The sequence below is a fragment of the Piliocolobus tephrosceles genome, chromosome 8 (assembly GCF_002776525.5).
Source record: "Piliocolobus tephrosceles isolate RC106 chromosome 8, ASM277652v3, whole genome shotgun sequence".
Lineage (NCBI taxonomy): Eukaryota > Metazoa > Chordata > Mammalia > Primates > Cercopithecidae > Piliocolobus > Piliocolobus tephrosceles.
This window is the reverse complement of record NC_045441.1, coordinates 99,735,872-99,751,690: the sequence shown is the minus strand read 5'-3', so window position 1 is coordinate 99,751,690 and position 15,819 is coordinate 99,735,872. Positions and strand designations below refer to the sequence as shown.

General features: G+C 37.3%; 1 protein-coding gene across 1 annotated transcript in view; it reads right to left on the bottom strand.

Moving 5' to 3' along the window:
- The window catches only part of PRKAR2B (protein kinase cAMP-dependent type II regulatory subunit beta), a 118,363-nt gene that overhangs the window by 9,936 nt on the left and 92,608 nt on the right, over positions 1-15,819 (bottom strand). Inside the window, exons 5-7 of the mRNA XM_023183096.2 lie at positions 9,503-9,609; positions 5,295-5,448; positions 999-1,100 (exon numbers count right to left, since the gene is read on the bottom strand). Coding sequence (XP_023038864.1) covers positions 999-1,100; positions 5,295-5,448; positions 9,503-9,609 — 363 coding nt within the window. The remainder of the gene's footprint in view (positions 1-998; positions 1,101-5,294; positions 5,449-9,502; positions 9,610-15,819) is intronic.

Here is a 15,819-nt window from a genome sequence, read left to right as displayed (position 1 = left end):
TCTATTAGACATCTGAGAGGAGATCTTGTATTTGCAGTTGGATAAGTAAGTCTGACCTTCAAGGGAGGGGCCTTGCCCAGTGACACCAATTTTAAGAAGCATCAATATATGGACAGTACAGATGGTCCCTGACTTACAAAGGCTCAATTAATGATTTTTCAACCTTACAGTTGTTTGAAAGCGATAGAAACTATACTTCTAATTTTGAGTTTCAATCTTCTCCCAGGCTAGGGATATGCAGTACAATGCCAGGCAGACAGCCACAATACCCAGCCAGCCTCACCACAATGAGATGAACCCATACTCTCCAGTGTACTGTGCTGCCAAGTGACTGTTCCCAACTATAGGCTGATGTGAGTGTCCTAAGCATGTTTCAGGTAGGCTAGGCTGAGCTAGAATGTTCCGTAGTTTACGTGTATTAAATACATTTTCTATTTATGATATTTTCAACTCACAATGGGTTTATTCATAAGGTAACCCCAGCGTAAGTCAAGGGACATCTGTATTTAAGGCCATGGGATCTGACATGTTCACCAAGTGAATAAGTGTATCCTGAAAAGAGAACAGGCCAAGGACAGAGGCCTGGAATGCCAGTTTTAAGAGGAGAAGAAAAGAGGAATAAACAGCAAAGACAACTGAGAGGAAGAGGCCAGAGAGGACATTTTCTACCTAGAGAACGCCTGCCTGTAAAGTTACAACTAGTGACTCTTGCCTACATCTATGTGATTGTATGACGTCTGCTATTAAAGACCACATATACGTGTGCTATAGATGCGGGGTAGGAATGCAATTATACAAAACTTTCAAATACCAAAACAAATGCAATTATAGATAGCAGAAGAAATGATGAGTTATAAAAACTAGCACTACCACTTAATCTTTTCAAATAAAAACATGGATTTTTTTTATTCAAAGAAATTTTTCTATAGAACTAAATATTCCTAGCAAAACAGAAACTTTTAAAGCAAAATAAAATAAAAGCATAAACATACACTTACCTCCAAAGATTTAAGGAATGGCAGTGACTCAATAAAGCTTTCATACATTTTCCTCTTTTTGGCATTGTTTTTCACAATTATTCTCCTGAAGGTTACCCTGTCCTACAGGCAGAATATCAAATAAAAGACAGTTAAAAGGTAAATTTTATGGGAGAAAAGCTATACAAATAGTTTTACTTTATTCCCTACAAGAAGCAATGATTGAAGATTCTGAAATAAAAGATTAATATCATTATACTTTTAATGCAACTCATTTCATATTTTTATTTCATCAAGCACAAAATATAATACAGAACCACATAAAATACTGTTTTCATTTTTTTTTTTTAAAGGAAGCATCTGTTTACTTTCATACATAACAGGAATCTGACCAACATGTTGGGCTCTGCCCACAAGGAGGTGCTATCACAGCATTTTTTAAAATGTATACTAGCACTGTGTTTGTTCACTGTGTAATGTAGTCTATGTTCTTTTTCATATCCACATTATGTCAAAATTTTCTTTTTAAAAATGTAGAGGTATGCCCAAAGAAATGATAAATGCTTAAAGTGATGGCTACTCCATTTACCCTGATGTCATTATTATGCATTGTATGCTGTTATCAAAATAGCTTAGGTATCCTGTACATATATACACACACTATGTACCCATAAAAAAATTTTTTTAATGTGAAGGCACAGAGAAATTACAACTTTGTTTTTGAGTAACATCTAATTCCAGTATTTACCATGTTCACAGTCTAAAATGTTCCTGTTTATGTTTATACTACATGCCCTCAAAAATGCAGAACTCGGTAGAAGAACTAGTAAAAATTTTAAGGATACAGCTCAAAAAATTATTTTCCTAAAAATTTTATTTTAAACAATCTCTCATAAAATATTTTAATTCTTTAATAAAAGCCTCAATAATTATGTTAGCTTGGCATTCATTAATAAACAATTATACCATTTTAATAAAGTAAAAATTGGGATATATTATTTAATAAATTACTATGCAAACAATTTAATATTTTTTACTTTTATTTTTAATTTTTGTGGGAACATAGTAGGTGTATACTTATGGAGTACATGAGATGTTTTGATACAGGCAAGCAACGTGAAATATGCACATCATAGAGAATGGGGTATCCGCCCCCTCAAGCATTTATCCTTTGAGTTACAAACAATCCAATTACACTTACTTTAAAAATATACAATTTTATTATGTGCTACCAAATACTAGGTCTTATTCATTCTTTCTTATGCCACCATAGTAAGGCTGAATTTAAACGAACTAGTGCAATGGAGAAAAAGGCCAGTATAGATGAAAGTCTCTAGGTGCGAGATGGGCTGCAACTCAATGTTTCTATCACTCTAAAATCCCTCTGTTGAAATCCTGATCACCGAGGATAGTATTAGGTGGTGGAGTCTTTGGGAGATGGTTAGGTCATGAGCATGAATCGGATTAATGTCCTTATAAAACAGATTGTAATGAGCTCCCTTGCCCCTTCCACCAGGTGAGAACACAAGTAGAAGACGTTGTCTGTTAAACAGGAAAACAAGCCCTCCCCAGACCCGAATCTTCTGGTGCCTTGATCTTGGACTTTCCAGTGTCCAGACCATGAGAAATAAATGTCTGTTGCTTAAGCCTCCCATTCTGTAACAGTTTGTCATAGCGGCCCAAAAGGACTAGGACACTAGTAAATTAAACATCTTGTTTCCCAATTTGGTATTGGCTGTAATTTGGACTTGTTTTACTCCTAATACTTTTTTTAAAAGAAAATTTTATGATAATTAGCACAAATATTGAAATTATTTCCAAGCCTGGCTCTGCATCAGAATAAGCTATAGTACTAAAAAAGATGTCTGAGACACCAGACTCGAATGTCTCAAGATCTCTGCATGTAGGAAATAATCTGTATTTCATAAATGCTCCCAAAGTGATTCTGATATATAATCAGGTTTGGAAATCAGGTATAACACCATTTTATGGACAGAGTTTACTGCAAAACAGAGAAGACTCAAAATAGCTTAATGGTTTAGAAACTAATCATAATCAGTTGTATCTCTCAGAAAGAATTTACCATTAGTAACCTATCTCTTTACACCCAGTGTGACATATAAAGTCCAGAATTTCAAATACTTTCATCCTGAAGCCATTTCAACAATCCCCTTTCCAAATCATCAGTACAGTCACATAGATCATGTTACCCCTAAGGCTAACAGTGACCAGATATTATTTACAGAGTGAGGCTATACTGCAATGGACTTTTCTCTTGGGCTTTTTTTGCTTATCTTTACACTTATATTTATAAGGCAGACCTCCAGTCTGTTGACCTTAAAAGAAAAATTTCTTTTCTACTCGACTCTCCCTGAGAAGGAGTTATTATAGTCAGTCAAGTCGCCCTTAAAAAGCAGGCTTGAAATACTAAGTAATTATGTTAATTATCCTAACATTTTTAGAAAGCTATTATACATCAAGATGATCATCACAAACTGCCCACTTTTATAAAATTTAGTAACATGTATAGACAACTAAAAATCTCTGAAAATGCTTCATCCTTCTTAGGAACTTAAGTAGTACGTGGACTAGGAAATTCTGGGTCTTTTATACCCAATTACGGTTTCTACAAGGGCTAAAAAGTATCAGTATTCAAAGAGGCCAACCTATAAAATCATTGATCTTATTCTGAAGATGTGCAAGGAGGCAATTTCCTCACTGTGTGACAATCTGAATCTGAATGGCAACCCCACTGGAATGACTACGTTTGAAAAGTAAACTTTCCTCAATAAAACAGGTCATGGCAGATGCTAGAGTTATCCCACCACTTTAATGACAGGCAAACAAAACTGTTCTGATTTGGAGTTTTTTCTTTGCTGGTTCTGGGTATTCAAATCGCTGACAGTTCTTAAAACACTTCAGATGATGAGTTTCCTTCTCCCTGAGACAATTCAGCTTTTCTTCTAAACCTTAAAAAAGTGACTCATCACATTTTTAAATAAGTATATAATAACTGGTTCTAATTAAAAGAAATGCAAAATGTCTTGTCTCTTTGATCAAGAGATATTTTTATCAGCTGAATCGACTTCAGAGTCAAATGCTGAACTGTGACTAAATAATGTGTGACTTCTGTAATGCTATATACAGTCGTCCTTGGAAATGAGATTGTTAACAAACTTCACATTTACTTCAACCTCTTCTTTTTCCACAAAAGGATTTGAGATAAATAACCCAATAAATGCATGTCAAAACTAGTGGGTGAGCTATTTCCAACAATTTTAAAAGAAAATACATATATTGTAAACATTTCCCTAAATCGATGCTGTTTCAAGTTTGGCCTGACATCAGGCAGTACTGCCACCTCCTGGGAGCTGATGAGAAATGCAAAAATCACAGGCATCACCCCAGAACCACTGACTCAGAATCCACATTTTAACTGGATTCCTAGGTGATTTGGAAGCACATTAAAGTTTGAGAATCACTACCTTAAATACAATCTTCCAGAAGCAGCTTTAGCAGTGCCTAATAATTTGCATCCTATCATATGTGAAAATACTGCCTGAATATATCTTTAAACCAGCTTTTAAGTCTTGCAGGAATACCACATTAAGAAATATATTTAAAAGTACTAATGCCCAGGTCCCAGTGCTGAAGATTCTGATAAATTTGCCTGTGGTGGGGTCTAGGTAAAAGGATTTTTTAAAAATACTCCAGGTAATTCTGATGTGGGGCACATCAGCACAGCCACCAAGCATTTTTTCCCTACACATCTGCTTTTAAATGCAGAGCAGCTACCAATCAATTTATAGCACCAAGAGCATCCTTTTATACTGGTTTCTCAAACTCCAAATTTCTGATGCAGTAGGTCAGAATCAGTGGGTAGGGCCCCAGAATGGGCATTTCTAAAAAGTTCCCAAGTGATAAGCTGCCAGTGTTCACGGGACCACACTCTGGGAGCCACCAATTTATCAGATTATAATACTTACTTCAGAAAGCTATCTGAGAAAAAGTACTGAAGATTGTGTTTGTATGGCTGGTTATTTTCTAAGAGTGGGTAAGACAGGAGCATTCTGAATCTGAGTGTCTTTCCCGGGCCACCAGGTCCCAAGCTCCTGACTGGACTGGCGGAGTGGGGGCAATGACATGAGGATCTGAGTGCAGTCTTAGTGCCCTACAGTTCAGCATTCAGTGGCTGCTTAATAAATTACCTGATGACTGATGATCTTTAAATTAAAATACTACATGTGGCAATGTGTAACACTGTCATAGCAATTGCTACAAATCATAACATTCAGATCAAATAAATATTTTACTCACCAAACCCCACAGAGCACCAGGAGAGGTAGCAGTGATTGTAGCTGCTCTGGGTGTATTGTACATTAAGGCCAGTTCGCCGAAACTCCCACGATTATCATAGTTACCAACACATCTTCCAACACCATCACATTTCACATAAATATCATATGTGCCTCTGTTGGACATATGTAGATTGGAGGTTAATTCAAATAAAATCTCATTAAAATAAAACATTCTTTCAGAAAAGAGCCCTGTGAAGTAAAATCATATTTCCAGCCTGTTTATCCCCTCCGATGACAAGTAATAAAGGGGAATCCATCTGTGCCATCTGTTCCAGACCATGTGCCTGCTGGGAAAAATGGAACTAAACAATAACAATTTGGAATAACAGATGATAAAACTATAACTAAAGACTATAACCAAATAGTATATGCATAAAAAACCACCTGGAGAGGCCAGGTCTCACGCCTATAATCACAGCACTTTGGGAGGCCAAGGCGGGCGGATCACCTGAGGTTAGGGGTTTGAGACCAGCCTGGCCAACATGGTGAAACCCTGTCTCTACTGAAAATATAAAATATTAGCCAGGTGTGATGGTGGGATCCCATAATCTCAGCTACTCGGGAGGCTGACGCAGGAGAATCGCTTGAACCCGGGAGGCGGAGGTTGCAGTGAGTCGAGATTGTGCCACTGCACTCCAGCCTGGGCGTCAAGAGTGAAACTCCATCTCAAAAAAAAAAAAAAAAAAAATCATCTGAAGAGGCTGGGTGTGGTGGCTTACTTACACCTGTAATTCCAGCAATTTGGAAGTCCAAGGAGGGAGGATCACTTTAGCCCAGGAGTTCAAGACCAGCCTGGACAACATAGCAAGATTCGATCTCTACAAAAAAATTAAGCCTTAAAAAAAAGAAAGAAAATCATCTGAAGAAACATTTATCAAACCACTGACTGTAGTTATCTAAAAGCACAAGAATAGTGAGGGATTCTAGGCACATTGGCTATCTAATTTAAGAGTTTCTGTTTGTACCATGAACATATTATTACTTTTGTGATCAAAAGAAAGTAACTTTTTAAGAAGAATCTAGCTATAGCAATTTGATTGGCCACTACTCTACAAAACTTACTAGTGTCCTTTACAATCTATAGCAAAGGTTGGTAAACTATAGCCCACAAACTGGCTATCTGCTTTTGTAAATAAAGTTTCACTGCAATTATAAACACTCTTGTTTGTTTATGTGTTATCTATGGCTGGTTTTATGCTAAAACTGCAGAGCTGAGTTGTTGCAACACAGAATATATCGGCCTGCAATGCCAAAAGTATTTACTCTCTGGCCCTTTACTTTAGATCAACCCCCATTCTAAAGTTAAAAAGTAGAAATTCAGACTAGATATCTAACTCTGGTTTTTTTTTTACAGTTTTTGGGTGCTTATCTTTTAACTGGGGTTCTTTTTCTAGGCAAATAAGGTTCAGTTTGCATGTCACTGCACTTCATATTACCCAGACCCTATATTCATGTAAACTGCATTCTTCGTGTGGATGACTGACTTTCCACATACTGTATTTTATCAGAGAACATGCTTTGAAGGCTTGCACCTATGAGGGCAGACAGAAAAAATTCTTTGGCTTATATTCTGTTGACTAAACCCTAACAAAGACAAAGGGTGGGGCTGTGCACTACAAAAAAAAAAAAAAAAAAAAGTGGCTTTTAACATTAGAAAATTATTATGCCCAGGCCTGGTACCTCATGCCTGTAATTCCAATGCTTTGGGAGACCAAGATGGGAGGATCATTTGAAGCCAGGAGTTCAAGACCAGCCTGGACAACATAGCAAGACTCTGTCTCTACAAAAAACTGAAAAATTAGTCAAGCATGGTAGCACATGCCTGTACTCCTAGCTACTTGGAAGGCTGAGGCAAGAGGATCGCTTAGGCCCAGGAGTTCAAGGCTGCAGTGAGCTGTGACTGCACCACTACACTCCAGCCTAGGCAAGAAAGTAAGACACTCTCCCTGTCCCTCCAAAAAAGAAAGAAAAGGATTATTAATAATAAAGAAGCAATAAGAGCAGAAACATGATAGACAATAGATATTATTACTAAGGAAGAAAATAACTGGTTTCGCGGCCAGACCACAGTGGCTCACGCCTGTAATCCCACCACTTTGGGAGGCCAAGGCAGGTGGATCACCTGAGGTCAGGAGTTCGAGACCAGCCTGGCCAACATGGTGATACCTCGTCTCTACTGAAAATACAAAAATTAGTTGGGTGTGGTGACAGGCACCTGTAGTCCCAGCTACTCCACAGGCTGAGGCAGGAGAATCGCTTGAAACTGGGAAGCAGAGGTTGCAGTGGGCCGAGGTCACACCACTGCACTCTAGCCTGGGCGACAGAGCAAGACTGTGCAAAAAAGAAAAAAAAAAAATCTTGGGCTGTTTTTTTCACACAGATTTCTTCTCTGATAATGTGAGACCTCAGGCAGGGCAGAGCCCCAGAAAGAGAATGAACAGGGCAAGAGACCTGGCTGTGGAGTTCGCTCTACGCCAGTCATTTGGGTGATCTGAACCAAGGGCTGTCACTTCTGTGTGCCTGCATGTTTTCATCTATCAAATGGGTGACTAGGATCTAACTGAAAAGGGAATAGACTATATACAAGTGTAAGGCAGTTTTGAAAGTCAAAAATCCCCGCTAAATGATTAAGATCGTAGAGGGTTAGGGTTTCTCATACACCTCTACAATTAAACACACTTAGGTGCATTTCTGAGGTGTTGCACCAATGAAAGCTATTAATGATATAAAAATCATTACTTTGATTCACATATAGATAACTGGTTTATTCTACTCTAAAATCTTGGCTAATGCTTCAGTCATAGGTCACCAGGCATTAGGGATGAGGGAATGGGAGAACCAGTGAAAACTCTTGATTTAAAGAGCATGAGCGACTGATGCATGAAAGATACCATCCACAGAGCCAAAATAATGAAATGAGGCTTCAGGAGACCGAAGAGGTCATTTTCACCAAGACCTCTGAGGTGAACACAACTCGACCCAGAGAGAAAACATAATCCAGTGAGTCAGGCTGGGAGAGGACCTGCGTTCCACACAGAAGGGGAGGGGTCAGGGATGCGAACACTCATCACTGTTTTACAAAAGTGAAGAAATAAGGAGTCAGCTCAGGCTGCTCTGCTGTTAGATTTTAGGATTCATCTATTGTATAAGGTACATTGTTCTATGATGAGGTAAAGCACAACTTAAATTTCCTGAAAATAGATTTTCAACATAAATGTAAGACTTCTTTAAATAATTATAGTTTTTTAAGATAAATAAAATAATACACAATTCTTGGAAGGAGGCACAAACTACTTACTATACAGACTGGATGATGTTGAAGCAGTAAGAAGAAAGACTTACTTTTCACCTTATGCTCCTGTGAAATATTTGCATTTTCTATCTATCTATCTATCTATCTATCTATCTATCTATCTATCTATCTATTTATTATTTGAGACGGAGTTTCACTCATGTTGCCCAGACTGTAGTGTAACTGGCGCAATCTCGGCTCACTGCAACCTCCACCTCCCGGGTTCAAGCAATTCTCCTGCCTCACTCAGCCTCCCAAGTAGCTGGGATTACAGGTGTGTACCACCATACTGGGCTAATTTTTCTTGTATTTAGTAGAGACGGGGTTTCACCATGTTGATCAGGCTAGTCTTGAACTCCTGACCTCAAGTGATCCACCGGCCTCATCCTCCCAAAGTCCTGAGATTACAGGTGTGAGCCACTGCACCCAGCCAATTCTGAATTTTTTAAACCATGAGCATGTTTTTTAAAAAAAGAAACTTTTAAGAAATACCAATTGAGGTCTACTGTGAATTAACATCTTAGATGCCATATTATACTGCTGTTCTTACTGTAATAGGCATCTAGTACATACTAATACTATCACACATCTCTCAATCAGAATTTAGCAAATGAAGATGCTCACGTTAAATGACTGACATTTAAAGATTATCCTAACCAAAAGTCATCAGTTCCTCTATAACCTATACCTCTTTTCATGATCCACTGTGGCTTCACTGCATGTACTCACAACAGGTTTACAGTGCCTACTATGTAGTAATTAGAGTAGTGGCAATAACAACTATCCTGTATTAACCTGTCAGTTGCCATAATAATGGTTGAGATTTTACACAAAAGGTTCTTTACATTTCAGTAGTAAGGCTGGACAAAACTTACCTATCAATTACATAAAAGTTGTCACCATCGTCACCTTGATCAATTACATGCTCCCCATCTTTGACCAATTTTTCAAACATGGCATCTAATACTTGAGACATCTGCTCCTATTTTTAAAAAAGATGGGATATAATCGTTACGTTTATCTAGGACATGTTTTCTTAAGTAACCATAATTATATTTCCATGAACAAGTCCAAAGAAATGGAAATATCATAACTACCATTAAATGTTGTCAGAAAAATACACAGTAGTCTTTCTTACCACATACAAATAATTATATTACAAATATATACAAATGATTATATACTCTCATATTCAGTATTTGAATGAAAGTAATTATAATTAGTCTGTTTCAGAATATTTGCAACTATCACCACTTTAAAATGAAAATTTAACCACCAAACCACCACATACCTTGTGAAATATAATCTTAGCAACTAAAAAGGATCAGGTTAGTAAGGAATTATTTCAAATTTCTTTTAAAGATACCCATTTTTTAAAACTTCCTTAGTCATCACTAAAATTTGTGTACAGATAACCTAAATACTTGGTGATTTTAGATCCTGATTCCAATCTTCTTTTTGGTTTAGCACCAAAATAAAAACAGAACAAAATAGAAAAACAACAAAGCGAACCAAAAATGACTGTGGCAAATAATATGTCACTATTCACTGTCATTAAGGTTGGCTTCAAGCTGCAACCACTGAGCTCACCAGGGCAGATTTGTCAGAAACATCAGAAATATTATTCAACAACTAATTAAACTATGTAAAATGTTTATTCTGCCAAAGTGTGACTGACAAGGCTCAAGGATAAACTTCAAACTAATGAGAATAAACTAGGAGGTGAAAGAAATCTTTAATCAGAACAAATACCGGAATAATTCAAAGAACTCTGAAAAGACAGAATACATGGAGATGAGGAAATAATACAATATAATGGAAATCTAAAGACTTAGAGGGTTATTTGTTCTGCTACTTATTAGCTCTGAGCCCTTGGTCAGGTCACTCCTTAGGGGTATACAAAAGGTATAATGCTAACTGCCCATGCCAAAATCAATTACTATTATACATAAATTAAGGAGTTGAAGATAGATTCAAAGCGGAAAAAAGATGCAAGTGGAAAACACAGGTTGAAGAAACAAGATATTCTGGATAGAGAGGATAACAGAACACATGTGATTCTCTTCCTTTTGAGACCACATGAAAATGTTACAAGGCGTATAAAGATATGAATCTAAAATTGTATAGAGTACAGGAAGGGAAAACTGATGGATGAGAGAGTTTCAGGGCGAAGGTAAGAAGCATGTGGCAGAAAGAGCTGCCCCAAGTAGCACAGGTGAGACTGCAGTGTGGAGGGGCCAATATGCCTTGTGGAGCACCAGGAGGCTCCCACGTGGGTAACACCTGGTTCTGCCAGCGTGGGACTGAGACACAAAGCTAAAAACAAGCGGACTGATTTAAAGTCCTGCAGAGATTAGTTGACACCTTCCTTCAAAATCCCTCTACCCTAATACAGAATGCCTAGCAGCCAAATGTGGACTCTCAACTCTTCCCAGACAAAAGATGAGAGAGAAACTAAACAAATTAGAACTAGAACAGATATGGTGAACACTGGTGCCCTAGAACAAAAACCTTCACTTGGTAGGACTTAGGGGTTCCCCAATGTAACAGCTGGCTCCCTGTCAGCTCAAGCTAAACAGTGCACTGGTTGACAGACCTGCCCTACTTACCCAGAGCTCTAAATCAGCTTTATGTTGCTCCCCTGGTAGCCCACAAGACTAAGATAAACAGCAAAATGACAATACATGAAATAGATATTTCAGGAATCATAACTTTTGCAGAGACATTTAAGATGATATTATATCCATGAGACCAAAAAACAAAATAGGATAGTTAGGAAAAGAGCAAATCAGAGAAAAATGGGTAGCTCGGAAATCAAAAATATGATGGTCTTTTTTTTTTTTTTTCTTTAAAATAGATTTTTTTTTTGGCAGGGTTTACAGTGGCTCATGACTACAATCCCAGCACTTTGGGAGGCCAAGGCAGGCAGATTGCTTCAGCCTGGGAGTTTGAAACCAGCCTGGATGACATGGCAAAACCCCGTCTCTACCAAAACAAATAGCTGGGCATGGTGGTGCACACCTGTAGTCTCAGCTACTCGGGAGGCCGAGGTCCGAGGACTGCTTGAGTCTGGGAAGTTGAGGCTTCAGGGAGCTGTGATCACACCACTGAGTTCCAGCCTGGGCAACAGAGTGAGACTCTGTCTCAAAAAAATGAGCAGTCTCAGCTACTCAGGAGAGGCCGAGATTGGAGGACTGCTTGAGCCTGGGAGGTTGAGGCTGCAGTGAGCTGTGATTGTTCCACTGCACTCCAACCTGGGCAATAGAGTGAGACTCTGTCTCAAAAGTAAAAAATAAAAAATAAAATAGACTCTTTTAAAGCAGTTTTAAACTCATAGGAACATTAAGCAGAAAGTACAGACATATTCCACATATCCTCTGCCCCCCACACATGGCACAGACTCCCCCATGATAAACATCCTCCACCAGAGTGGCAAATTTGTTACAAGTGATGAATCTACACTGACATCATTATCATTCAAAGTCCACAGTTTATACTAGGGTTTGCTCTTGGTGTTGTACATTCTATGCATTTGACAAATGTATAAAGACATGTATCCACCATTACAATTTCTTTAAAGGTAAATAAAAGAGTAAGAAGATAAATCAAAACCAAACACCTCAAAAACAAGTCAATAAAGAGATGAAAAGAAAGGAGTGTCAGAGACAGTAACAGAGAAAACAAAAAGGAGGAAATATAAACAACACAGGATGAATTTTCTAGACCCAAACAACACCGGTTTTCAGACCAAAAGGGCACACTCAAGTACCTAGCACAATCAATGACCATAAATCCCCACACTAGGATGAAAGAATGTATTTTTAGAACACTAAAGATAAAAGATCTACAAAGCTTCCAGAAAAGAGAAAGGGGGATTCTTAGAAACATGAAAAGTTACTCAACTTCTCTCAAAATGAAGAGAAATTCAAATTCAAATCGAAATGAGATGCCACTTTTCACTCGCCAGATTCAAAAAGATACAAATGTTAGAATATCACACTGTGTTGGAGACCGTGTGGGAAAAGAGGCATTCTCACACAGACTTCTGGTGAGAAGGTAAAATGGAACAAACTCTAAAAAAGCAATTTGTCAAAATTTAATAAAATTTCAGATATGCATAATCTTCTACCTCACTGTTCCTTTTCTAGGAAGTTATTATATAGCTATTTATAAAATGCATCACCATTTTTCTTTGCATCACAATAGCAGAAGACTGGAAACAAACTAATAGTTTATCAACAGGGCACTGGATAAATAAACTGTCATAGATTCATTCACCAAAAAGTTCTGCTGCTGTAGGCATATAGGGATTTTCAGACATCTTTCTTTCAAAGGAGTCACTGGCAGCGAGAGAACACTAAAAGAAGAGGAATCAAGAAATGTGAAAACCTGCAATGGGGAAATTTCAGGAAACAAGGCATTTAGGTGACAGAAAAGAAGACCTATATGAGAATACATCAGCTATCTTCTGTTCAAACCATGACATCAGTAGTTCTAGAGGCCATAACTGGGACTGTTGGGTGGAAGTTTCATGAAGGTTTTGGCACAATGTAAAGACCTGCCCAGGAATGAGAGCTGTCTAGCAGTGACAAGGGCTGCCTTGCAAATAATTTTGCCTTTTCCAGAATGTTAAATAGTTGGAATCATGCAGCATACAGCCTTTCCACATTGGCTTCTTTCACTTAGTATTATGCATTTAAGGTTCTTCCATAACAAGATCACTCATTCTGTCCACTGTCTAGATGTACCACAGTTTATTTATCCATTCACATACTGAACAACATCTTGGTTGCTTCCAAGTTCTGGCAATTTTGAATAAAGCTGCTACAAATAGCTGTGTACAGGTTTCTGTGTGGACCTAAGTTTTCAACTCCTTTGAGTAAATACCAAGGAGCATTACTGCTGAAGAGGATGGTAAGAGTACGTTTAGTTGTAAGAGACACCACTAAACAATCTTCTAAAGTGACTCTACCATTTTGCATTCTCACCAACAATGAGTTCTTGAACCATCTATGTTCACCAGCATTTAGTGCTGTCAGTGTTCCGAATTTTGGCCATTCTAATAGATGTGCAGTAGTATCTCATTGTTGTTTTCAGTTGCATTTCCCTGATGACATGTGATGTGGAGCATCTTTTCATATGCTTGTGTGCCATTTGTATATCTTTTTCAGCGAGGTGTCTGTTAACATCTTTGGTCCATTTTTTAATCTCATGGTTTACTACTGTTGAGTTCTTTGTATATTTTGGATAACAGTCCTTTATCAAGCTGTGTCTTTTGCAAATATTTCCTCCCAGTCTGAGACCGTCTTTTTATTCTGCTGACGTGTCTTTTGCAGCAAAGAAATTTTTAATTTTAATGAAGTCCAGCTTATCAATTCTTTCTTTCATGGATGTGCCTTTGGTGTTACATCTAAAAAGTTATCACAAAATCCAAGGTCATCTAGATTTTTCTCCCATGTTATCGTCTAGGAATTTTATAGTTTTGTGTTTTACATTTAGATCTGTGGTCTATTTTGAGTTCATTTTTGTGAAGAATATAAGGTCCATTTCTAGATTCATTTTTCAGAAGTCTAGTTTTTCTAGCACCATTTGTTGAAAAGACCATCTTTACTTCATTGTGTTGCCTTTGGTCCTTTGTCAAAGATCAGTTAACTTCATTTAAGTGGGGCTGTTACTGGGTTCTCTGTTCTGTTCCACTGATCAATTTGTACATTCTTTTGCCAATACTATACTGTCGTGATTACTGTCACTTTATACTAAGTCTTGAAGTCAGTTAGTATTAGTACTTTAACTTTGTTCTTTTCCTTCAATATTGTGTTAGCTCTCCTAGGTCTTCTGCCTCTCCAAACTTTAGGATCAGTTTGTTGGGATTGCAATGAATCTGCAGATCAACTTGGGAAAAACTGACATCTTGATAATACTAGGTCTTCCTATCCATGAACATGGAAATCTCTCCATGTATTAAGTTCTTCCTTGATTTCCTTCATAATTGTATAGTTTTCCTTACATAGATCTTATACATATTTTTGTTAGATTTACATCTAAATATTTCATTTTGGGGGGATGGTATGGTATGGTATTTTTAATTTCAAATTCCACTTGTTCACTGCTGATATAAAGGAAAGTGATTAACTTTTGTATATTAACCTTGTGTCCTGCAACCTTGTCATAATCACTTACTAGCTCTGGAAGCCTTTCCCATTTTCTACTTAATCATGTCATCTGTGAAAAAAGACAGGTACATTTCTTCCTTCTCCATACATTTTACTACACTTTCTTATCTTACTGCATTAGCCAAGACTTTTAGCACTATGTTGAAAAGGAGTGGTGAGAGGGAACTACAAATTTGTTGAGGTGAACTTCACATAACATAAAATTAACCACTTTATCTTCCTTTTTTAAAACTGTAACTATCCTGGTGGGGATGAAATGGCATTTCATTGTGGTTTTGATTTGTATTTCTCTAATGACTAACCATGTTGAGAATTTTTTGATTGCCGGTCATTTGTATATTCAAGTACTTTGCCTATTTCTAAATTGGAATTTTTGTCTTTTTACTGTTGAGCTGTGTTACTTATGTATTTTGGATACCAGATCTTTATCAGATATATGATTGGCAAATAATTTTCTCTTGTGCAGACTGTCTTCACTTTTTAAAATAATGCCCTTTGAGGTACCAAAAATGTTATATCTGTGTGAAGTCCTATTTATCTCTTTTTTCTTTTCTTCTTATGCTTTTGGTGTCTAAGAGTCCAATGCTAAATATAAGACCATAAAGACATACTCCTATGTTTTCTTCTAAGAGTTTTATAGTCTAAGCTCTTATATCTTTGGCCTTTGAGCCCTTCTGAATTAATTCTGGTATATGCAAAGGAGTCCAGCTTTGTTCTTTTGTGTGTGGATATCCAGTGATTCAGCACCATTTGTAGAAGAAACTACTCTTTTTCTATTGAATGGTCTTAACACTCTTGTGGGAAAATCAATTGGCCATAAGTATATAAGTTTATTTCTAGGTTCTCAATTCCATTCAATTGTTCTATATGTCTACCCCAGCCCAGTATATTGTTTTGATTACCGTAGCTTTTCAAAAAGTTATAAAATTAGGAAATGTGAATCCTGCAACTTTGTTCTTCTTTTTAAATATTGTTTTGGTTACTTGGAATCTGCTGCTATATGTACAATTATAACATAA